Source organism: Pteronotus mesoamericanus, unplaced genomic scaffold, assembly GCF_021234165.1.
Source record: "Pteronotus mesoamericanus isolate MK-2021 breed Mesoamerican mustached bat unplaced genomic scaffold, CSHL_Meso_final scaffold_54, whole genome shotgun sequence".
Lineage (NCBI taxonomy): Eukaryota > Metazoa > Chordata > Mammalia > Chiroptera > Mormoopidae > Pteronotus > Pteronotus mesoamericanus.
In genome coordinates, this window is record NW_026555321.1 from 38,828,691 (window position 1) to 38,852,673 (window position 23,983).

A 23,983-nucleotide genomic window follows, 5' to 3' on the forward strand; every position below is an offset into this window, starting at 1 on the left:
TGATGGGAGCCATGGGACCTGGGCAGTCGCCTCAATTAGGGATTGTAGACTGAGCAACAGGGTGTCTGCATTTAAGGAGAAAGAGAAGGAATATGGAGTAAAAAAAGTAGACTGCCACTCATGTGAAGACCAAAGGAGAAGGAGGTTCTCGGGGAAAGAGAATGACACAGAGACACCCTTTGTCTCCTGACTTATCTAATATTATCATAAAGACCAAAATATTTTCCAGACTTGTAAGAAACAATGCCCCGTATGTATTTAAGGAAATTTTACACATTGCATTGGAAATATTTTGGGGAAATTACTCCTGTGTAATTTTGAAGCTGAGCAAAGAGTACAGAACTATTTTGATGAATCTCTTCATTTATACAAGTAAAATTTAGTCATAGCAGCTGTGGCATGTCCCTGAAGTTGGCCAACAGCAGTATCTATGGGAACAATGAAAGACTCAGTTGATTCAGGATGCCCCCATGGCTCATACTAAGCTGAAAGTGACTAGAAGTTAAGTCCTATGGATGGACATGGGACTCACATAACATCATTAACGTGGAGTTGTAGCCATCTCACTGCCCTTTCTTCCCTGGTGTTGAGGCCCCTTTTGGTGATCTGTCCCCAGCAGTGCAGACTGTAGTTTAGAGAATAAATGGAAGAGGAGAAAAATGGGGAGAGAGGTGTAATTTTTGTCTTAGGTTAGGTTAGGTCACATGTCCACTCTGAGCTGATTGTTATGACCAGAGAAGAGTGATGAGTTGATTGGCTTTGATCTGCGCACTGTCCATATCATGGAGCTGGGAGCAGAGCTAGCCCAGAGCATGGGGACTACTATGAAAGAAAGGGGTTGATGCAAAGAGAAACATGTCCACTGTGAGAGTCACACTCTGCCAAATGGTGCTTATTCCATCTTTATTGCTGCTTCACATGAGCCACTATGAACAAGTGATGGTGCATTGCCGAGGATTGATCCCAGTCTGTGGCTCATCTGTGGGCTATGTGGTAATTGGTTGTTAGTATAAACTTTCACACACCCAGAGGTTGGGGCTAACCCTGAAAACTCAAGGTTACAAGGTCAGGGAGTAAAAGCAGCAACCATTACTTGCCAGTGGTTATTGTAGATTCTTAACATGTATTTAAGTTATTTAATCCCTGAATTAATCCCATGAAATGTTGTTACTACTACTATCTTACAGATGAGAAATTCAGAGCACAGATGCATATTGTTGTCTAAGTCCTCACAGCTGGGAAGTGGTAGAGGTAGGATTTGCAACCCGGCCTACTGAACTCCAAGGCCCTCCCTCCTTCCTTCATTCCTTTACTCCTGCTTCCTTTCCTTCTTTTAATTCTTCCTTTAACTTCCTTCTTTTTTTCCAATATCCTTTTTCTTTTCTCTCTCTCTTTTTTTTTTTTTAGTGTCTTTCTTTCCTTCCTCCTTCCTTCACCCATCTTTCCTTTCCTTTCCATTTCTCTTTCCCCCACCCCTTCAACAAATATGTACTAAATTCTTACCAAGGGCCAGATATAGTACATATCTAGTCCCTGGTGATAAAACAATGAATCAGATGGCTATGGCCCCTGGATGGATCTTAAGTTCTTAGGTGGAGAGGTAACAACTAAGTAAACAGGAAGATTACAAAATGCAATGAATGCTAAGACAGGAGTAACCAAGAAAATGCCATCTAAAAACACTTGGGTTGATACAGGGACTCCTATCAGAGGAGGTGTCATCAGAACTGAAATCTGACAGATGGGTAGGAATCAGTGAGGTGGGGGTCATGAGGGGTTGTCATGGGAGGGATATGATCAGGAGACAGAGCTACAGTCAACAGAGTCAGCCACACAAAGGTTTCAAGGCAAGCAAGCAAGGCTTGGACAACAGGGCTAGCAAAGTACAAGGCTTAAATCATTAACTCATTCTGGATGCAGTAAAGAGAAAGGACTGGGGGGAGGGATGGAAGCAAGGAGACAGATGGGCAACAATGGTGGTTTGTGTGGGGTGGCAGGAGTGGGTGGATGTAGGACAGAGCCTATATCTCCAAATCTCATCTCATCAGAGACCTTCCCCTCCTCAGCGTTGTTTTTGAAGTTTGAGCCAATTAACAGAACTGCCTCTGATACATAGAGGAACTGGGATCTTTATCCACATGGTTTAATGAAGAAGAATGGAAGATTATAAATGCAAACATGCACAAGGAAAAAAAATGAACACAAAGAACCTTTGCAGCAAGCAGGGATGTATTGCTCATTCATAAGGCCTGAGGCAAAGGGCCAGTTTTACAAATGGAATAAACATATGTAGGCCAGGCTTTTTTTTTTTTTTCCCCCTCCTTGTTTTACTCAGTTGGCAAGAAACTACTTTGTTTCCTATTTGGTCTTTACATATTTTATAGTGAAATGTGTTGTTTTGATCAATAGATCTTTAAATGGAGTTTTATTTTTGAAAAAGAGTCCACTCAATTCTGGAACTTTGTTGAGCAAGAGCCATAGGTGGGTGTCCCCTCAGTTGTCCCTGTGGCTCTGTGTGGAACTCTGAGATAGAAACATAGTAGATGAGGAAAGTTAAAACAAAATACTCTGTTTCCTCAGTGGAGGCACTCTCTTTTTGAGACACCTTTATTTAGTGTCAGGGACTCAGAGTGGGCTCCGATCTTCTACTCACCCACAGCAGCCCCTCACGGCTCCTCTCATGGCTCACCTCAGCACATAGGCCTCGAACTGGTGGAAACCCACACCATGCAGCCCCTCTGCTTCCTAGGGGCTTTGTCTGCCTGCTGACAGTGACTGCTTGGTCTACCCTACACCCCTGCCTGCAAGTCTCAGAGACATCCTAACATTGCCAATTTTAGGCAAAACTGAATTTTGTTTATTTTTCCTTCGTATGTACTTCTCCTATAGTCTTTCTCTTCTCAGTAAGTTTACCTGGACCAAATACCTTGGGCCCACACTTGATGTCTCTCCTTCTGTCAGTTGCCATCCAGTCCATCATCTTTACTCTCAAGTAGATCTAGGGTCAGACAACTGCCTGCCACCTCCACCACCAGCACCTTGATCCAGTTTTACATCATCTCTCATCTAGATTATTTAATCGCCTTTTCACTAGTTCCCCTTCTCAAATCCTCTCTTTGCTGCTCTCTGGATGTGTAACTTTGTTGTTGTATTGTCTGCAAAACTGGGGCAATAATAGAACTTGCCTAATAAGATTTCTGTGAGTTTTCAATAAATATAGGAAAAGTACTTAGAAAGGTGGATAGCATGTGATAGCTATTATAATTGCCTGTCATTTCTACTGTCCTCAACATCCTAGTTTGTGGTTTCCAGCCTCAAGATAACCTCATGGTCCAGAATAGCTGCTAGAGCACCAGCTATTCTATCTCCCTTCCTGGCAGCAGGATGGAGGGAGTCCTTTTAATGACATTATCTGGAAAAACCATATCCATGGATATCTCATTGGCCACATCTGAATCAGCCACACTCAGCTGTAATAGAATCATGCAACTGATCCTGGCTAAAAGCTGGGATTCTGTTAGGAAAAAAAAGGACAGAATATCAGTTATTGCAACCAGCCAGTAACTAAGTTAGGAATATGATGTGCATGACATGATGAGGGCATATCATATGCAAGGTTAGACAAGGCTTCTCTGTGACAGTGACAACTGACCAGAGAAGTGGAGGTGTTTGCTGGATAAAGGAGGAAGGGTAGAAGGAGAATTCCAGGAGGAGGAAAGAACAAGTGTCAATGTGCGTGACAGGAGAGGAAGTAGTAAATATTTGGGCTATATCATACATCATATGTCACATGCTGAGAGACCTGATAGGCTGGATTCTCTGTATTCCATCCAGACTCTCCCATAAATGTGGTGCCAGGATTATTCAATGCACCTTTCTCACATGGAAGATGCCCATATTGAATGGCCTGGGAGGTTTCCCAAACCCTTCAGGAGCCGAGGTTGGTGCGGGCACCCTTGGTCTGCACGAGAAGCAGTATCTTGATCCTAACAGTTAAAGCAGAAGTAGGCTGCAGAGACACTTGGCTTTGACCCTTAGCTCAAACATTTCCTGGCTGGGTGAACTTCTACTTAGCTATGCTAAATACAGTTGACCATTGAAAAGTGCAGGGGTCCTAGGTGCCAACCCAAGGACCCACCGCCTACACTTACACAGTCAAAAATCCACATATAACTTTGGACCCTCCTAATAGTGACCAGAATCTCACCAATAATATAAACAGTCTAGTAACACATGTTTTATTATGTGCATGTTATATGTATTGTGTATTATGTATTGTGTACTCTTACAATAAAGTAAGCTAGAGAAAAGAGAATGTTACTAAGAAAGTCATAAGGAATAAAAACATAACACTTATAGTATTTATTTAAAAACTTTCATGAATAAGTGGACTCATGTATTTCAAACCCATGTTGCTCAAGAATGAAATGTATTATCAATTTCATCATTTATAAACTGAGTGTGATGCTAAAATTTAACTAAGAGGTCCACTGTGAGTACCAGCATTGCTCAAGATAGTAAAACACTTAACTAAGTACTTGGTCCATTGAGGATGTTCACTAAAGAGTGGCCTTTTCTATTATTACTACCACCTTCACCTTCATTACTGTCTTCTCCTTCCTTCTCTCTTTAATGACACATTCTCGGTCTTCCTATGTTTGAATGTGAATTGACCCATGGTTGCACCCTGCACCCAGTTTTTCTCTAGGCATTAATGTGGAAGCACACAGCACACCACAACTTACTCCTTTCTGTACCCTTCCTTCTAGAAAGTGACTGGAGGATGTATACAGTTGGGTATAGAATCATCCAATCTGGGAGCATTTGGCTTGGAAGGAACCTGCAGTCACCTGTGCAGACCTTTCTGTAGTGAGTGAGGAAACAGACCCAGAGAGGCGAAATTCAGCTGACAGTGCCTGGCAAGGCAGCCACATGATGATGGGAAGTTCATAGGCTGGTTGTATGCACATCCGTAGGTCAGTGAGACAATTTGCACAAATACAGAAACCTATGCCAGGCAAATGGGAGCCCAAGGGTTTCATATCTATTCTCCTGGCAGAGATATTTATTTTTCTCTTGAAATTTATTTTCTTGGGTTATGAACATGTGCTTGGGGGGGGGGAGTTGTGGATTCAAAGCAGGTACGTCAATATTTTCCTCTGGCATCCACCCTAGGTGTACCCCAGGAATAAGATACCTTCTTTAACAAGGGGAGCACTGGTCATAGGCACAGTTTAGAGAACTTCATAGAGAGCTATCGTATATACAGGGCTAGTAACCTACTCATGACCTTATGGAGCTTGTGACCTCATAGGTAAGAGACATTAAAGAAATAAATTACATAAACATCACAGATGTGCTCAAAACAGCAAAGAAAAGATACAGTAAGACCTTTAGAGATCATGGTGCCCAAGAATATGTTTTTGTTCTCTTATTTTTCAGCTCACAACAGACATTGCTAATAGGTCATTACATTCTTCCTAACAAAATTCAGACATACTTCAGAATGCTTTTCAACATGGCCTTCCTGACAGCCATTACTAATCAGCCAGACTTGGCTTTCAAGGCAAAACCTACTGGCCATCCAAGATCTGGCCCATTCCCCAGCCCTCCCTCCACCATCCCTTTTTACAAACAAGCACCTTGGCCAAAGGCTGGAGGCATGTACCTCAAGACTCCAGCCAGAGGCAAAGGTAGACCCAATGTCCAGCTAGCCTGGCTCCCAGCTAGGGGCTCTGCACGCTGTTTGTGAATGTTGAATGAATGATATGTCCTCCAGAGAGCCGCCTCCTAAGCAGTAGCATCTGTGGCTGCCAAGGATCCAACCTAAATTTGTTATGTTCTATTCTGAGGCTCCTTCTCCGAGGTCCAACCTGTTTAGGGCATTGCAAGCTGTAATTTATGTTATTTAAAAGCTCCGATAGGAAAGTCGCCCTTTGTTCTCCTGAGTTATTTCTTGAGGAAAATATATGTTTTGTGGAAAGTTTGAGGGCAGCCTTAAACTGAGGACATCACCACAAAGGCCTAGTCTTTCATTTTCCTTCCCAGGGTTTCTTCTTATGTGCTTAAAGGGGTGAGTCAAAAAGCAGTGTGTTTTTTGGGGGTTTTTTTTTTGTTTTTTTTTTTTGTTTGTTTTTTTGCTTCCCTGAGATAAAACTTCCAGAAAGAGAGTGAGAGAGAAAGGTTGGCTTTCTTTTTAAAGAGGCCTGTCAAATCTGGCAGTTTGCACAGGGCTTAATTTTGGTATTTATTTTATAGTTCATCAAACATTTTTAATTCTCATGGCTCCCTGTGCATTTCATATGACATAAGCTGTGATTCAGCACAAATGCTTTCCTAAGGAAACACACATTTATCATTCCCTTAATGTTCATATCTCCAAGGTTTCTTTTCCATTGTGTGAAAAGATGCTTAATATTTAAGAGACTTTTCTTTAAGTGATTCTTTATATTAGGCTCAATTTCTCACTTCTCGACACATTTTTTTCTGACCTCTTGAGGAGCACTGGAACCTGTGAACTTCCTTGTTGAATAGTGGCAGCCATAACTGGGAAGAAACGATAAAAAAAAAAAAATGCTTGTATCCCTGTCTTCTTAAATTGGGAGACCATTCAGGATAAAACAGTTTGGAAAATGGGTGTTGGAAAGGTTGAGGTCTTACTTTCATGGAAACTTTTCAGGTCATTCTGGAGAAGGCTCTGAGATCTAAGACATCTTGTCGGTGTGGGTTTATGCTTTCTGCCCTTTGCTGGGCTCCATATACAGAGTCGGGGCCTTAGGGTGGGTTCAAGAAAGCCCTGGTTTTAGCACACAAGAGGGAGAGCCTTCTTCCAGGGTAAAGAGAATGGGAGAGGAAGAAGATCCAAATGGGGACCCTAGGATGTCTAGTTTAGTTACCTTGTATCTTTTAGTATTTCCAATGTTATAAATTCTAGAGATAGGAAGTCTGAAGTCACAGTTTTCAAGTGTTTGTGGTCTTTATTAATGTAAGAGTTGAATATGTATGTTCTAAAGTCAGACAACACAGTTTTTCAATTTATTATCTATGGGACCTTATATAATTACTTAAGTTCCAATTTCCATTTTCACTTTCATCAGTAAAATGGGAATAATTAGAGTACCTAGTATTTGGGTTGCTGTGATTTCATTTGATAATACAAATAAAAGGCTTAACACAGTGCTTGATGACAAGTTCACAACCAACAAATGTTAATCTCTAAGACGAGAAATTTGTCTTGAAAATGAAGTAATTCCTAGGTTTGGTATCTATATATAGATAATATTAATTTCACCCCATATTAGAAAAATGCTTTTTAAAAAACTGCATACTATAGTGGCAGTCACAAATACTGTGGCATTAAACCATAGCCTAATAATCTCAATGTAGAAAAATAGATAAATACATCCTATAAATGTTCGTCTTTTTGCACACATCTGTAACTTCAGTTCCCTGCCTGTGCCATTGAGAAAGCTATTATGTCTTGTTTTATGGATTGACTGACTGCCTTTTTGTTGTTCTTAGAATATCAGCTTTACTTCAAATGCACAAATTCTTGTGCATGCGTCCTTAATCACCAATAAAGGGAATAGTTAATGTGCTACAAAGCAAGAAAAATGGACTGTAGAAGCATAGCCTACTTCTAATGGTCTCACCTATCTGTGCAGCAGGGTTTCTCAACTTTGGTATAATTGACAGATGGGCAGGGTAGTAATAAGCCCTAGTATGCAACAACTAGAGGCCAATAGCTCTTGCTCCATCCCTTCACCCAGCCCCAAATGTGTCCAGACAGCCATCCTCCAGGGGAAACTGTTAGCATGCAGGAAGAAGGACTTGGATCTTGAGAGTGTATGTTTTGGTCTACTGCACAGAGCCTCAGGTCGTGTTCTGCAGGAGGTTACCAACTGCCTGGGCACGGCGATTCCCAAAATGCATGCTCACAGATTATCTGTTGATACTGCACATTCAGACAGCAGGTGATATAATCAGCATTGAAGTTTTATTTTGGGAAATGACTTGGCTTTAGTTTTACTTTCCTCTTTTTCTCTCAATTATGATCTTTCCCTTTGCCAATAGCAGATGAACAAAGTTTTACAGTCAATCTTAACTTCTTATATAATGATTGCCTTTTTTTTTCTTTTTTCTTTTTTGTTGTGTTTTATTTTTCAGCTCCCTCAGGCGCAAAAGGTAAACTCTTTTCCATCACTTTCCAGTCATTCTCAGAACTCACGAGTTGTGCATGTCTTCATGGCCTTGTGCACTCAGCCCTGTTCATGACCAGTGAAATGGTTTTCCTCTTACCACTTCAGAAGCCTGGAGTTGGACAGGAGTGGAAAGGCTCACAGAGTTAGCTGTCCACTGTCTCCTTGCAAAGTTAGTTCCACCAAAGAACCCTACAGTGGCCAGTGGTTTGGGGGCAAATCTATGCCCAACCATTTTGCTAAGAATTCTCAAATAGTAAGTCAAGGGTAAGTTTGGCACATTCCTTCAAAGGCAGCATTCCAGATCTTCCCCGGGATACTTTCCTAGAGAGACCCAATGACCAAGTGTAAATTCTGGGCTCTGAAGGCAAATCTCTGAAAACTTCCCTTGGGTTTTATTAATTGCAAAGTCAACAGCTCCTCCTCTTGCCTCACTACCCATACCACCCAGAGAGTATCAGAGCAGAGTTGTTGCCAATGGCCAGACCCTTTCACTGGTCCTCATTGTCTGTCTAAGGTGATCTGGTTCCCCCATCTAGAATGTCCTCTGTCCAGAAAGGTTCCATGTGCCTGCAGTACTGGCTTTGCTGTGTCTTCTCCATGGCATGTCATTGCACCCTAAGGACAGTTATGGCAGAAAACAAGGCACGTGATGCCTGCTGCATTGCACTTGTATATTCCACAAACATATGCAAGATTTCCAGAAGACACAGTGATTTCTGGATACCAGGTGAGGGATGGTTTTGTTTCAGGAGTTGAGGGAGGGTGCCACTCTGAAATTTCAGCAGTCCCTCCCAGCCTCTCTAGTTTGGAGCAGAGATAATTTGGCTTCTCCTCATTGAGAGCTGTAGCACAACTGCTCTACAAAAGGCAGTCTGTTCAGACCATATGGACAACCAGAGGCCTAGAAATCATTACACAATTACTCAGATACATTTGTGATATTTAAACAAGGCAAGACATGCTAGTGTGTGACTTGGCTTATGGTAATGTTTGATTATACTCTGGTGCCATCACAAAAGGATGGAACACTTCATTAAAAGTTAACATATTTGAGGAGAGCAACAGCTTCCAGGATAAATATATGGTCAGAAGTCCAGATTATCTGGAAGGCTCAGCATCTTTGATAGGTCACGCTTTCTTAATTGGCCACATTTGAAATTTCTTTGTAAAGAGACTTAATGAATTCGTTGCCTAAAATGGACTGGCCTCAACTTTCTGGCATTTGTTTCATCAAATTTCCACTGATCCATATACAAAAGCGTTCTGTTGTAGAAGATTCCTCACAAACTTGAGGTGCCATCAGCCATGGAATTTTAAAACAAAGTTCAAAAGAAACCAATGCAGAATATGGTAAGAACAAATGTTGCTGTGACATAGGATTCTTCAATAGCACTTAGCCCACTGAACTCATTTCTTCTGTCACCTTACATTGATTACATCTCTTGTTACTGTGATCATAGAAAGTTCAGAATTGAGGAAGATTCCTCAATGGTTTCCTGTCTCCAAAAGATGTTGGGCCACCCAAGGGCCTTGTTCTGCAGCCCTATATAACAAGAAATAGCTCTACCTCCCATTCTCACCATGGCTACAAACTGTCTTTTCTCTATTGAAATAATATTAATTATTAAGAACCCTGCATGAAATGGTTTCAGGACTCTGGTGGTTGCTGAGCAATTCAGCTCTTTGAGGGAGTCTAAGTATAAACCTCTGGGTATCTCGGCTGGCAGGTGAGGGCAATTCAGGGCAGATCAGGGTGAGGGCACCCTGCAGATTGAAGGCGTCCTCCTACATGGCCCCCAGTCTCAGCTGACCACGTATGAGCATCCCCACCCCTCACACCTTCCCTGTGTTACCTCAGTGACACTTTTAGAGTCTTTCACTGGAAGGAGGAAGTTCTTACAAGCATTAATTTCCCTCAAATGTATTGTCTTGCACTTGACTGGAAAAGGAATGTGGTGGGCTCCATTCTCATACTTGATCCATTGGTGACCTTGAGCAGGTTATTTAATCTCTCGAGCCTTAGGATTCTTGTTAATTTAACAAGAATGAGTGACTAACTTTCCAGTTTTGTTATGAGAGTTATTTCTCTCTCTTGTGCCTGGCACAGAGCCTCACGTATGCTGGACACTCTCAGAATTTAGAGTTCCTCTGACCGTTCGCTTGTCCTGGCCTCTGATGCTCTAGCGCAGATCAAGATGACAATCTCATGTGTTGTGCTGGTCTGGGACCTCTGCACTATTTTGTCACTGTGACTCAAGGCTAAAGAATGATCAGAAAGGAGAAAAGAGGCCAGAGGCATGTGGTCCTCCTCCTATCTCATTAGGAACTCTGTGCATTACCTGACTGCTCCTTGTAGATGAGTCAGAAAGAAATGCAGATTGGGTCTGACACCTGAACAAAGCAAAGGCTTCAAGAGACAATAGTTTTGAGAGATTTCTTCCCAAAGTTTTTGACATTACCCATAGATTTCACCCATCCGTGGACATGATTATAATGAGCCCCTTCCAAACCTAAGAGTTTGTTGTTCTGGGGGTAAAAGGGAGGCATCTCCAGCTGTTACATCTTTGGCCTGCTTCTCACATGAGGTCATAAGTGCATACATCAGACCATATGGTGTCTGCATTTGTGCTGTGTCTTTGTATCATCTGCAACTGTTTTCTCTATAAATATTTTAAAGAGTCATGTCTCTATAAACATGCTTATTTTAATCTTTCTGCTGATCTACAACTAAAAATGTCCTATTTGGCTGTCCCTTTTATATGTTGCAGTCATGAAGATTGCTGTCTATAAATTATGGTTTTCATGATTCTGCTATTTTGAGGGTCTTACAAAACTTATATCCTAGCCCTTTATGACTATTTTCTAGAACAACAGTTTGGAAAAAAAGAGTCTTGTTTTGCTTTCTCCTGTAATTCTTAAACATCTCTAAGGTAATGTCTAGACTATAATAATTCCAACCCTTCATATAACTCCAATGTTGATATACCTGATCAATGTTAAATATTTTCACCATATACAGAAACATGTAGCAATACAGATCCAATGCTTTCAAGTCATCACAAATCTGTTCTTCGTGGTGGAAATTGAACCACTTTCTCCAGTGTATTGATTACCCTTGAATTCAATAATGAAGAGACATCCATATGTGAGAAAGATTTGCCTTTTTTTGTTATGTGGGAGTTCTTGACTTCAACAAAAATATCTTGAAGATCCCATTTTATAATAACATTTAACAGAATTACCCAAAGCCATTGCAAAATGGGTAGGTTCTGTCTCTAGGAACTAAACATCAGTTGTTCATTGTGCGATTAACTTAATCACTATACAGTGGGTCCTTGCCTACTGAAAGGCAAAAATACCCTTTGGGTGTTTATGTGGGTTAACTTTTCCATATACTGGTAGCCCCTTGACTTCATTTTGTGCTACCTTTACACAATTTTGGAGTTTGTCAAAGAGTTTCTTGGAGGTTTTGAAGGTGCTTTATGTCTTATATTAGTTAATATCAACCTGAGAATTTTGAATAGGCATAGCATTTTTTTAATCAAAACCATAGTATAAGAAAAACACACCCCTAATCCTTTTTGGAACAATGCTTGATGCACTCAGGGCCTGAGTGTGGCCTAAGGATCCCAGCTTAATAATCCTGCTGCCTGTTTTGTTTCCTGTTAGGAATAGCTTAACTTGCATTCTTGAACAAACACAGCAGGGTTCAAGATCTGTTGTTCTACTCCTGCTGTGATATTCTGTGCTGCTGAACTTCTGTGAGGACTCAGGAGTGCATAAATTAGCTTCTTAAATGGAAGTCAATTTTTATTTTTTCTTTCAGCATGGAACTGTTTTATTAATTTCCACCCCTAAGTGCAAATGGGATCCTGAATCCATTTCTTTGTTTCCTTGTTTATATTATATCTACAGGAATAACTGGAAGCATTCATTTATCTAAAGTTTTCTTCTCTTTTTACTTTTTTCCCCATTCGTATTCCCCCTCTCTCTCTCTCTCTATCTCTCTCCCCCTGCCACCACCCCACCCCCAGCCCCTTGCCTTGTTCTTTAGGTATAAACTTTTACAAGCAGAATTTGGCCTGCTCTTATCTCAGTGTAATCAAATTTCAGCAATTGTGAGGTGTTATTTATCATTCATTGCCTCATTTAACTTCTATACTTTGAAATGTTGAATTAACTGTCATTGAAAATAGAAAATTGAAAGTTTGCAAGGCTGCTGTTTTCTTCGAACTGTAGGCCTAGTGACTTTAGTGTTTTATTACAGTTATAGAACCAACTAAATCAATGTAAATGAAGTGCAAAACTGAGGTGATAACTGTTTACATTTGGTTCTGGTTTATGACTCATCTGTTATCTAACCTTTATTTGTTTTGCGTGTAAACTATTATATCTTGTTTTGAGAACCCTGTTTTCCTCCTTATCATGTACTGTTTTATAGGAATATATACAAACATGTTTTATATGCATCTCAAGCTGGAGCTGTTAAGCTTGACTACGCAAAGTCTAAAAGAGGATAGCAACATGGTGGGCTACAGCTTAATTTAGTATATCTATTTTGTGAATAAGGCATGGAGAATAGAGCAAGTCTAATCACTCAGCTTTTCAGCCAAGTTCTCTTCAGTGTGATGGACTCTGTTGAAATTAGAGTACAAAGTAGTGCTCAACCATAATGATGGTCACAGAACCAAATATTTTGTTCTTGATTGTGGTTCTGTATGAGTGTGTCTGTGATAGCCCAGGCCAGCTTCTCTGCTGTGGAGGAAGGGGGTGAACTTTGCAAGTTTCATACCCATGTGAGTCTTGGCCACATAGTCCTGTCCAACTCTGTGTCTGAGACCACAAATAAATGAATGCAAGACCCTCCGGTTCACAGTTCATGGCTTCCTGATGGTGTGATGGCCTGCAGGGCAGTGCACAGGGTCCAGCTGAAGCCTCTGTGAGCCAATCAGGAACCAGGAGCTGTGTGTGGAAGCAGGATGCTGTTTGCATTTCTTATGTAAAAGAAATAATTTGTTAATTTTAAACAACCTCATGTGTGTCTACTTGTATATATTTTAAACTATTCAACTTTTACCATATTTTATATATATATTTGACCTTTCATAACATTTATGTGCTATTTTGCAATGAGGAAAATAGCAAAGAAATAACAGGGATTCAATTAATTATGGAAAAAATAAAAGTTTTTCTTTGGGTTTTCCACTGTTAAGAATGAAAATTGGTAAAAAGACTTCAAGAAAACCTTGCTAGTACATAATCAAGAATGTTCACACTTGTATGCTATAAGCCAATAATTCCCTTTGGAGAAATTAGCCTAAATTGGTCAGTGACTTGAAATTTTATTTATAATAGGAAAAGAAGAGCCAAAATACCCAGCAATGGGAAAGTGATTGCAAAAGTTACCGAAGTTCCAAAAGATAGAATATTAGGAAGCAATTACAAAATTATGAGCAAGATTTTGATAAAGAAGATCTAATAATGCAAGAAAATAGTTTAAAAATCAGAATAGAACATTTTATGTAATATATGCTGTGTGTGTAAACATACAAACAGATGCACAGACAATATTAAAAAAGAAATGTATAGAGCCATTTAATAGTAGATACTCTCTGCTGGAAAGAGAACAAACATGTATTTTGTTTATTTCTTAATACATATCTATACTTTTCATATCCTGGACAATGAGTGTGTATTATTTTTATAATTATATTTATAACAATAATGAACTAAACATGTTACTCATAAATACATTAGATAGGATAGACTATTTGCTGAGCCAAGGTCTCCTCAGAAACAAGTGAAGACATGGGAAACCCAAACTCAGTTGTGAAAATACACAGTGGCTCTTGGCTCGAATCATAAGGATTCAGTGTATAAATGATGATGGGTTGTCTTACATGGGACAAGTATTCAAAGTATGTTTGTTTATCAAAAATCTTTATTTCCTGCTGGAAAGAGAGATCATTTTTGGTCTTTAGTCAAAGGCCTTGACCGTCAGGTGCTTGAGCAACATTGATTCAAGGCTGAGAAAGCCATGGAATGGTAGATGCATGCTTAAACTCTGGGGTCACTAACCCAACCACATCGCAGCTGGGGGTGGTATCTGTCCTACTCACACCTCATTGGAGGGTTGGCTGGAAGGAAAGGCAGCCTTGGGTTTAAAAAATGAGAAAAATGGATCTGGTGAGAATGTTTTTGCCCAAGTTACTGTTTGGAGAGTGCTGTTGCTGCACAGCCTAGTGCTCTGTGCTGTGCTCATGTGACAGGATAGAGTTACTCCATTCTCATGGCAGAGTCAGGAGAGCCAATGGTCCGAGGCCAACTTCAGGGTCGGCTGGAGGTGGATGTGTGGCCCAGCCCTGCCAGCTTTCCCTGTAACCGTGGGCCCAGGATGCTATCACACTTAGCCCTGATTTTCTCATTTTCCTAGTGGTAAAAACACCCCCTTACAGGACTCTCCTGGGAAGAACGCAAGCAGTGCTTGCCAGGGCCCATCCACATGGAGTGCTCAGCTAGAGGTAGTATTGGCTATGGCAGAAGCAGTAATGCTAATAGCCTTATACTTTGCTCAATAGAGACAAATTTGATAAAAATAAAGCAGAAATGATTTGAAAACACTAATATAATCTGGCATTCTTTAAAAAACTAAAGGACTAGATATGTGTAAAGACAAAAACCAAGAATTGATTTAAAAATCCCTACCATCGCAATGCTTGGTAGTCCAAGGCTTACTTTTTAATGTCTTAGGAACTCAAAATCTTCTTTCAAATGTCCCCATTTGTTTAAGATATGTGAAGGTTTTCTACTATTAATTTAAATCAAACACAACCAACATATATGACTCTCTTGAGGTGTCAAAACAATACAAACTCATAAAAATTACTAAAGTAAAACTGCCTTTTCTTTTGAAAGTCAAAGAAATATCTGACTAAAAACTATGGAATTTTAAAAACTGTTTTCATTGCAATTGTTTTTATATCTTAAAATAGATATATAAATCCTTCTTCCTTTTATAAGGGAAGAAAGGCAGAGGATTAAGAGAAGTTATTCCAAAAAAGTCCAAATGACTTGTATGACATTAAATGCCAGCATAACACATGTTAAGCCTAGGGCAAGTCTTGAAGAAGACAACATAGGACACCCAATGTTTTGGTTTCCTTGTTTCTAGATACAATTCCACAGGTCATTCTTAATGATCCAAAGGTGATTTTGACCTCACACTTGGGTTGCTATATTCATCACTGATGTGTTTCCAGAAAAAGCAGTATATGCACCTACATTTTACTGGTCAACCATGGAAGGGAGCATTATTTAAAGGGCAACTGTATGGAATACTTAATGAAGTAAAGATTTATGGAACTCAAGACATGTGATCCTGAGTCAAAAATGCATCTTTTTCTGATTTTATTACTGTATTTCCATTAGTTCAGGAAAGAGAGGAAGAGAGAGACAACACACAATGAAGAACACCATTCCAACACAGGGCTAATCAAAATCAATACAACTCAACAACTAATTTGAAAATTAAATCTGTATCAAAATATAAATCTAAGTAAAGTCTATACCAAATCAATTTCAAATCACCACCAGTGATTTTCATCTGGGTTTATAGGTCCTCACAGTAGGGGATTTTTTTGTTTGTTTGTTTTTGTAGTGGCAGATGGAGTAGGTAAACACCATGAGCTACTCAAGAGAAAACAGACACACACTGTGCACTCAGGCATAGCCTCTCTTTTATTTTCTTTGGTATAATTTTTTTAAATACAAACAATTTTAATTTTCATTGGCAGAATTTGTCTACCTGCATTGTTTCTGCACATTAAAATTGGAAAATTGGTCATTTTAATGAAGCGAGTGCCTTTTCAGTTTTTCTTACTAAACTTATTCACATACTTTTTGGTCTGGTCCAGTGCCCAATCCTTTTTCCAGTCACATTAGTTGCTGGTCAGATCCCCAATTAATGGATATGTATTCATTACAAGCCCAACTGTAGCTCAATTCCCTGAGGACTAGAGGAATGGCTCTATGTGAGCTTCCAGGCATCCTATGCCAAAGGATTCAACTGAAATGACCCTCAGAGGTAAATTGGAGCAGTTGAGCAATCATACATAGCTGTACTACTAAGAAGTTCAAAAACAGAAAGTTGGATGTTTATCCCTTCAGATTAACCAGAAGGATTTTGAAAAAACCCAACATAGTTTCAAGAGATAGAAAAATGTCAGACAAAGGACTGATGCCATGGTATGGATTTTCTTTTTCCAGAAATGACTCATTAAATTGAACCACTTGCTGAATCATGAGCACTGTGTGCTTAGATTGGACCCATCCAAGTTTGCCCAGTCTTGGGACACATTAAATCAGTTGGAGTCTGGGTACTTCTGAAGCATCTGTCCTTTCTTCCTTGACCTTCTTCTATGGGGGACTTCCAGACTATGAAGTCCCCCAATTAGCTGTGAATGAAAGAATGAGTTGTTCCAGACACCATTTGCCTGTCAAGGAAAGGGAAAAGTGATTCTCTCTAAAGCACAATGCCCCGAGCCCCCGTGCTCAATGGCTTTTATTGAGAGGGTTACAAGTGGGGGACAGGTAGCAGAAATGTATAGGTATCTAATTACATCAGTAACATAAGCTTACAGAGAATAGCTGATGTTTAAAGAAGACAATGGCAGGAACACACTAAAATGCTTGGGTCCAAGATGAGCAAACATTATGGTGCCAGCTGGGATTTGGGTCAGGGTCCAGGAATTTTGTAGATTTCTTTCCCAGCTTTGAGCTAGCTATCTGGTATAAGATTAATAGAGCTTGAAGGAGAAACAAAGCATGCTTCAAGGAGTATAATTTACTTCTAAGCTTGATTTCCCCTGGGGGCCCTAAGAGTTATTATCAGGTCTTGCCTATCAACAGCATCACCAGTGTTCAGGCCAAGACCTACTGGTCCTCTCCCAGGCCCCAGTTTGCATGGGACTACAGTCCCTGATACCACTCAAAGCGGCCCCCTACATTCTTCCTTCCCAACAACTTTATTCCCAACCTCCTTTAATTTTGGCAATTAAAATTACTACCACCCCAACTGATTTCTAAAGCATATTGTTTAAGTACTAAAGCCATGATGCTCTATCATGGGATAAAGGAGAAATACTTCTCTATATTGTTTAGGTAATTCAAATGGAGAGATAGATGAGATTACAATTGGGTGGAGCAGTAGGTGGATTTCAAAGAAACTAAAGAACTTCTCTCTCCAAGGCTAGAATGTTCCTTAAGAGATTAATTGCACTTTATGGATGTGCCAGGCACTGTACTGGGGCATTTTACATCTATAATTCTACTTACTCCTCCCAAGAACTCTGGGGCGTATTCCTAGTTTAGGGAAGATTTGTTTGGTTGCCTTTTTCACCACACTCTAATATCCTTAAGGCAAAAACATGACATTTGGCATACCCCCAAAATGGGGAGCTAAGGGCAGCATGTTTAGGATGGAAACTCTAGCATCAGGTGGGTCAAGGCTCAAATCCTTACCCTGCTGCCTTTTGTGACCAGAAGCAAAGTACTTTGCCCTTTTTCTTCAATTTCTTCACCAGCAAGATGCACATAGATACTTTTCAAGGTCTGTGTCAGGGTTAAATAAGGTTATAAAAGTATAAAAAATTTAAGCAATGTTTGGTTATAGCAAGTTGTGTTTGGAAATAGGGATGGATGGATGGACGGATGGATGGATGGATGGATGGATGGACGGACGGCAGGATGAGTAAATGAAAAGATGGATTGATGAAAATGACTCCAGTTTGAATAACCTGCTCTGGAATACAGGTCTATTTGCTTCAGTAGATCATTTCTCCTTTCTGTGCTACTCTCCAAGAAACTCTCAGTGCTCAACTAAGCTGTTAAAGAAAGTCCTTTTCCTTTACCTGTGTGACCTCAGTAGACATCACGAACCTTCTGCCATAACAGTAGCAGCAGCACGTGGGCAGCAGCCTCCTGGAACCTACACATGGAGCGAGTAGAGGCCACAGTCCATGAATGCAACTGCACTCATCTCAGAGTGTTGTCCAAACTCTGGTACCAATTTTCTGTGCCTCCTTTTCCTCTGTGGGCCTCATTTATGAAATAAATAAAAGGATGGGATTGGAATAAATTCATTCCAAGATTATTTGCTGAGTGCTTCTTCTGTACCAACTCCATCCTAAATGTGAGTGGAAAGAAAAAGCATCCCCAGCTCTGCCCCTGGAGGTCACAGGCACTACAGAACTCCCAGCTTTTCTTCCAGCCACAGTGTTCAGTGACTTTGCTGTATTAACAGTTTGCACAGATTTGGTCCTAGATGGTATCTTAGGTTAGAGTAAATATGATTATCTTTGTAGTGAAGTTTGAGAACATCTGGTTCCCATTTCCACTTCATTAGGGAAGGTTTTACTGAGGAAGCGGCATTTCAGGGGGTCTTTAAACAAGGGAAAGACGTGGTCTCAGGGCCCTGAAGCTCCGACAGTTGGCTGAGTTTTCAGTCATCTTTTTGAGAAGCGGCTAAACCATGTTTGTGAAAATATAAATGTTCGGCCATGATGGGGGTGGGAGGTGAGTTATGTGTTATAGCTCATCATGAATACTGGCCAAAACCTAATGTTCCAGGATAATTATTTTCATTATTTCAAGAAATTCTTGAAATAAGCATGTTAAACCCTAATAAACAAACAAACTCGTTTCCTAAGACAATTTTCAGATATGTTAGTCTGTAATAATCTCCTGCCTGTGGATTTACTTATATGTTTCCCTGGTCAAAGTTGGCATCATCCTCTATCTAGATGTTTACTATAAAACATATTCCCCTGCCTAAGGACTTACAACTTAGAAATGCTGGGGGAAAAGTAAACAATGTAAACTTTTTCCCGAACAATAACAACTTTATTAGAAGAGAGCTATTTTGAGATTCTCATACAGATGTTCCAACATTATCCAGTGTTATCATCCACAATGTTGTTTTCATGTTGTTAAAGAGAGAAAGAGAACAAATTCAACAATTTAGTTCATACAAGATGCAGTTAAAGTTAAAAGAGGGAAATGTGTTTATTTTTAATTTAGACAACTTAAAAAATAGTGAATCTAATAAAAATGCAGGATCTCCAAATCTCAGGTGTAAGGAATAGTGATTCAGTGAGAAGAGAAAATGCCTTGTCTGAAAGCAAGAAGGCATGAATGCATTGTGCTCCAGGACCAAGCGACAACCCTCTATCCAGGCAATCACATGCAAAGCAAGGGCACATGTCACTTGAAGATTTATTTATTCTTATTTTCATTCTCATGCTCCACTGATACTTTGTTCATGCCTTATATTACTTAGGATTCAGGCATCTTGCAACAATATTGAAAAATGCCAGTGCAAAATGAGACTCTAAATAATGGTGGTTGTTAGTAATTTATCTAGATTTTAAAAGAGAAACAGTTCATCTGAGTGGTATTATAAAAGACAGATAATTAATATTGCTTACATTGAAAGAACCAGCTCTTCAATTAAAAATAATAATTCATGCTTTTGCTTAAACTCTTGCTATAAAGAACATCCAAAATACAGATAAGTACGTGTAATATGTTTAAAAAGAATATAAAACCTTATTCTGTTATGCAGAAGTGTTACAATTGTTTAAAGGACTATTTTGATTTTTATGCAAAAAGGGATTTTTAAAAAAGAATTATTAACATCATTATTATTTATTTTTAGGGATTGATAGTCATTGCTAACATATGCTATTGGGTGGTTTCATTTATAAAATGTTTTCTATAGATGAGAACTTATGGAGATTTTCTTGTTATTAATAACTTTGATCATACAGAAAAGAGATAAATATAAAACATTTAATCAGAGATACACACAATTCAGAAATCTTTTGGTCTTACAGAAGAAGGAAGCTATTCTTTCTTTCCCTTCTCATTTCAAAATGATTTCTTAGGTGATTGAGTAAATTAATTTCTTACATATTCATACATGTGTAAAGCCACTCATTTAAAACTGACCAACTATTGAGAGACTTCTGGACAAGATGGAGGCATAGGTAAACACACTTTGCCTCCTCATACAACCAAAAGAAGGACAATAACAAATTTAAAAACAAAAAATAACCAGACCTTCCAGAAAATTGAACTGTGTGGATGTCTGACAGCCAAAAAGTTAAAGAAGAAACATTCACCCAGACCAGTAGGAGGGGCAGAGACAGGCAGCTGGGGTGGAGAGGACATGCAGCAAAGCAGTGGCTACAGGTGGGCGAGGTGGTGGCTGGCAGACCCAGCAGTCCCACATATGTGTGAGGATAAACTGGGAGGAACAGCTGGGGAGCGAGAAAGATCATGCAATCCAGGGTTCCAGTGTGGGAAAAGAAAGCCTCAAAACCTCTGGAGGTAAAAACTCGTGAAGGTTGCAACAGCAGGAGAAACTCCCAGACTCAAAGGAGAGTCCGTTGGAGAGACCCACAGGGTTACAGAAACCCACCTACACGGGAATCAACACCAGAAGGGCCCAATTTGCTTGTGGGTAGTGGGAGGACATGACTGAAAGCTGGCTGAGACCTGAGCAAGTCATATAATTCCCTCTTGGACCCCTCCCCCACAGACAGCATCACTGTGCAGCAACCTGGGTCGCCCCACCCTGGTGAATACCTAAGGCTCCACCCCTTCCAATGTAACAGGCGCACTGAGACAAAGAAGTATGGCCCAAATAGAAGAACAGATCAAAGCTCCAAAAAGATAAACAGATAGCCAACTTATCAGGTGCACAGTTCAAAACACTGGTAATCTGGATGCTCACTGAATTGGTTGGGTATGGTTGCAAAATGAAGGAAAAAATGAAGGCTGTGCAAAGTGAAAAAAAGAAAAATATACAGTGAACCAACAGTAAAGGGAAGGAAACCAGGACTCACGTCAATGACTGGGAGCAGAAGGAAGAAATAAATGTTCAACCAAAACAGAATCAAGAAACACGAATTCGAAAAGAAAAATGAGGAAAGGCTGAGGAACCTCTGGGACAACTTTAAATGTTCCAACATCCAAATCTTAAGGGTGTCAGAAGGAGAAGAGGAAGAGCAAGAAATTGAAAACTTATTTGAAAAAATAATGAAGGAGAACTTCCCCAATCTGGCCAAGGAAATAGACTTCCAGGAGATCCAGGAAGCCCAGAGAGTCCTAAAAAATTTGGACTCAAGGAAGCACATGCCAAGGCACATTCCATAGTTAAATTACCCAGGACTAAATATGAGGAGAGAATCTTAAGAGCAGCAAGAGAAAAGGAGACAGTTACCTACAAAGGAGTTCCCATAAGACTAGCAGCTGATTTCTCAAAAGAAACAGTGCAGGCAAGAAGAGGTTGGAAAGAATTATTCAAAGTCATGAAAGACAAGGACCTACATCAAAGATTAGACTATCCAGCAAAGCTATCGTTTAGAATGGAAGGGCAGATAAAATGCTTCCCAGATAATGTAAAGTTAAAGAAGTTCATCATCACCAAGCCCCTATTATATGAAATGTTAAGGGGACTTATCTAAGAAAAAGGAAATCAAAAACTATGAACAGTGAAACAGAGGGGTGGTGGAGGGGGAAGAATGGAAGAAAAGGTACAGGGAAAGCAGCATAAATAGTAAGTGCAAAATGGGCAGGAGGAGGTTAAGAATAGTATAGGAAGTAGAGAAGTCAAAGAACTTAAATGTACAACCCATAGACATGAACTAAGGTTGGGGAGATTGCTGGGGTGGGCAGTGGAGAGTGGAGGGGTATAAAGGGGAGAAAAAATGGAACAACTTTAATAGCATAATCAATAAGATATATATTAAAAAATTAAAAGAAAAACTGACCACTATCGAAACAGCCAGCAAATTCATCATTATCGTTACAGTTGTGGAAATCTAAATGAGAGTAAAATTCACAGATTTGGATAATGTTAACATTAGCCAAACAGCAACACTGACAATTCTGTGCTCCTTTTACTCAGGTCCGCTGCGGGTTTCAGTGGGTTTCACCTGCACTCTTCCTCTGGAGAGTATCTGTACCTCCACCAGGGTGTGTCTCCAGAGAAAAGGTCTTTCTACATATAACCAATACAGAAAGTTAAGACTGATCATCAAGTATGGTTCTTTCTCGATTTTTTTTTTCTGACATCCCTTTTCAGTATTGAGGATAAAGGCTGTTGTGATGAAGGGAGGGGTGGGAGGTTTGGGAGAGGGGAAGTACAGAGGCATTGACAAGGGTGGGTACAGAGAGCTTTGTTGGTTTGGAAATAGGAGGGAAAGCCCAGGGATCTTTTGTGTGTGTGTGTGTGTGTGTGTGTGTGTGTGTGTGTGTGTGTGTGTGTACAGGGTCTCTACATAGCCACATATTCTGTCCATGTCTCCTTTTCCAGATCTATGTGTCCCTGCTCTTCTCCCAGATGCTCCCACCAACTAATTCAGAGTGTTATTCCCATGACTTTCTACTATTGGCTCTCCCCTTTCCATGGAGTGTGAAGACTGGAGGACACGGGTGCCATCTGTTTCCATCCTGTCCCCTCTGCAATGCCCCTCTGCATGTGATACCCAGAGAATGGCCCTTGGGGATTCCCAGGCCATTGGTAAACCTAAGCTCATGTAGAGAAGAGTGGGGAATGCCAAGGAGTTGGCTTCCCTTTTATTCAAGCTGCATTTGAGAAAGTGCGAAAAAATAAATAAATAAAATCTCCCCCTTCCAGTACTCCACTGTCACACTATCAGGTCCTGCTTACCTGAAAGAATCAAAATATTTCATCTGTTATTTAAAGATGTACCCAGCTGTGTTTCCCCACCTCATAGTGCGATTATTTTCCTATCAAGGCCAAGGTTGGTGACAGAACTAAGAGTTGATAAAGCCTATCTTTGCTTCCACTGGAGAGGAACTAAGTGACACTGGCTGCCATTTAAATACATTTTTATTGGTAAGACCATACCCTGAAAATGGCTTTTCTCCTAGGACCTTATGCCTGCAATTCACCCCAACTGCCACTAGACAGTGGCAGTGGCAGTGCCTTTTCATGGAGTGTAAATTGGGTTCATCTCAGGTGTTAGAAGGAAGGCACAGCAGAAACACAATTGTGTACTCACAAGTTATGTGTATACATACATAAAATATTTATGTGTTATGTTATACATTTATATGATGTACTCTATTAAAATAGTCAATACATTGATCAATTTTAATAAGAAAAGAAAAAGAAAAACATACAAACAAAAGGAGCAAAACATAGAAGAAATATGATATTGAAGGAGAATTACTGGGTTGGCCTTTATTCTTGGTTCTGAACCAGTCTCTTTCGGAGTCAAGTCCCCTTTTGGTGCACAACCTAGCCTTTGAGCCCCAGCCTCCAGGGCTAAGCAGATCTGGCAGAAGATTCTGCTGAAAACCACCTGGCAGCCCTCAAATGAGCTGCCAGGCAAGCTGCCTTTAAGTTGCCCAAAGGCCTTCTCAGAGCCTGGCATCGAGCTCGCCGCCTTTCTCTGGGGTTTGGCACTCACTCTCAGGGCAAACAGAGCCATGCCACTGGCCCTGGCAAGCTTCCTACGAATGGAGGTGTAAAGAAGGCACTATAACAGATGTCCACAACTGGCCTCAATCTAAATGGCCCGCTGGGACACTCAAAGTGCCTGTAACCCATCTCCCTTTCTGTCCTCTTTCCCTTCTGTCCTGGCACAGCCCAAAACAGACTGGTTCTGCCACTTCTTGCTCCAGCTCTCTTTTCAAAGCAGGCAAACATCTATTTACTATGATGGTTTTACACAGTTTTGTAGACAATCATA

The 23,983-nt window shown here is 40.2% G+C and overlaps 1 protein-coding gene across 1 annotated transcript in view; it reads left to right on the forward strand.

Annotated features, from left to right (window-relative positions):
* Positions 1–23,983, forward strand: part of CACNA2D3 (calcium voltage-gated channel auxiliary subunit alpha2delta 3) — an 860,744-nt gene that overhangs the window by 602,534 nt on the left and 234,227 nt on the right. The window contains exon 14 of the mRNA XM_054595275.1: positions 8,167–8,184. Within this exon, the coding sequence (XP_054451250.1) occupies positions 8,167–8,184 (18 nt within the window). The remainder of the gene's footprint in view (positions 1–8,166; positions 8,185–23,983) is intronic.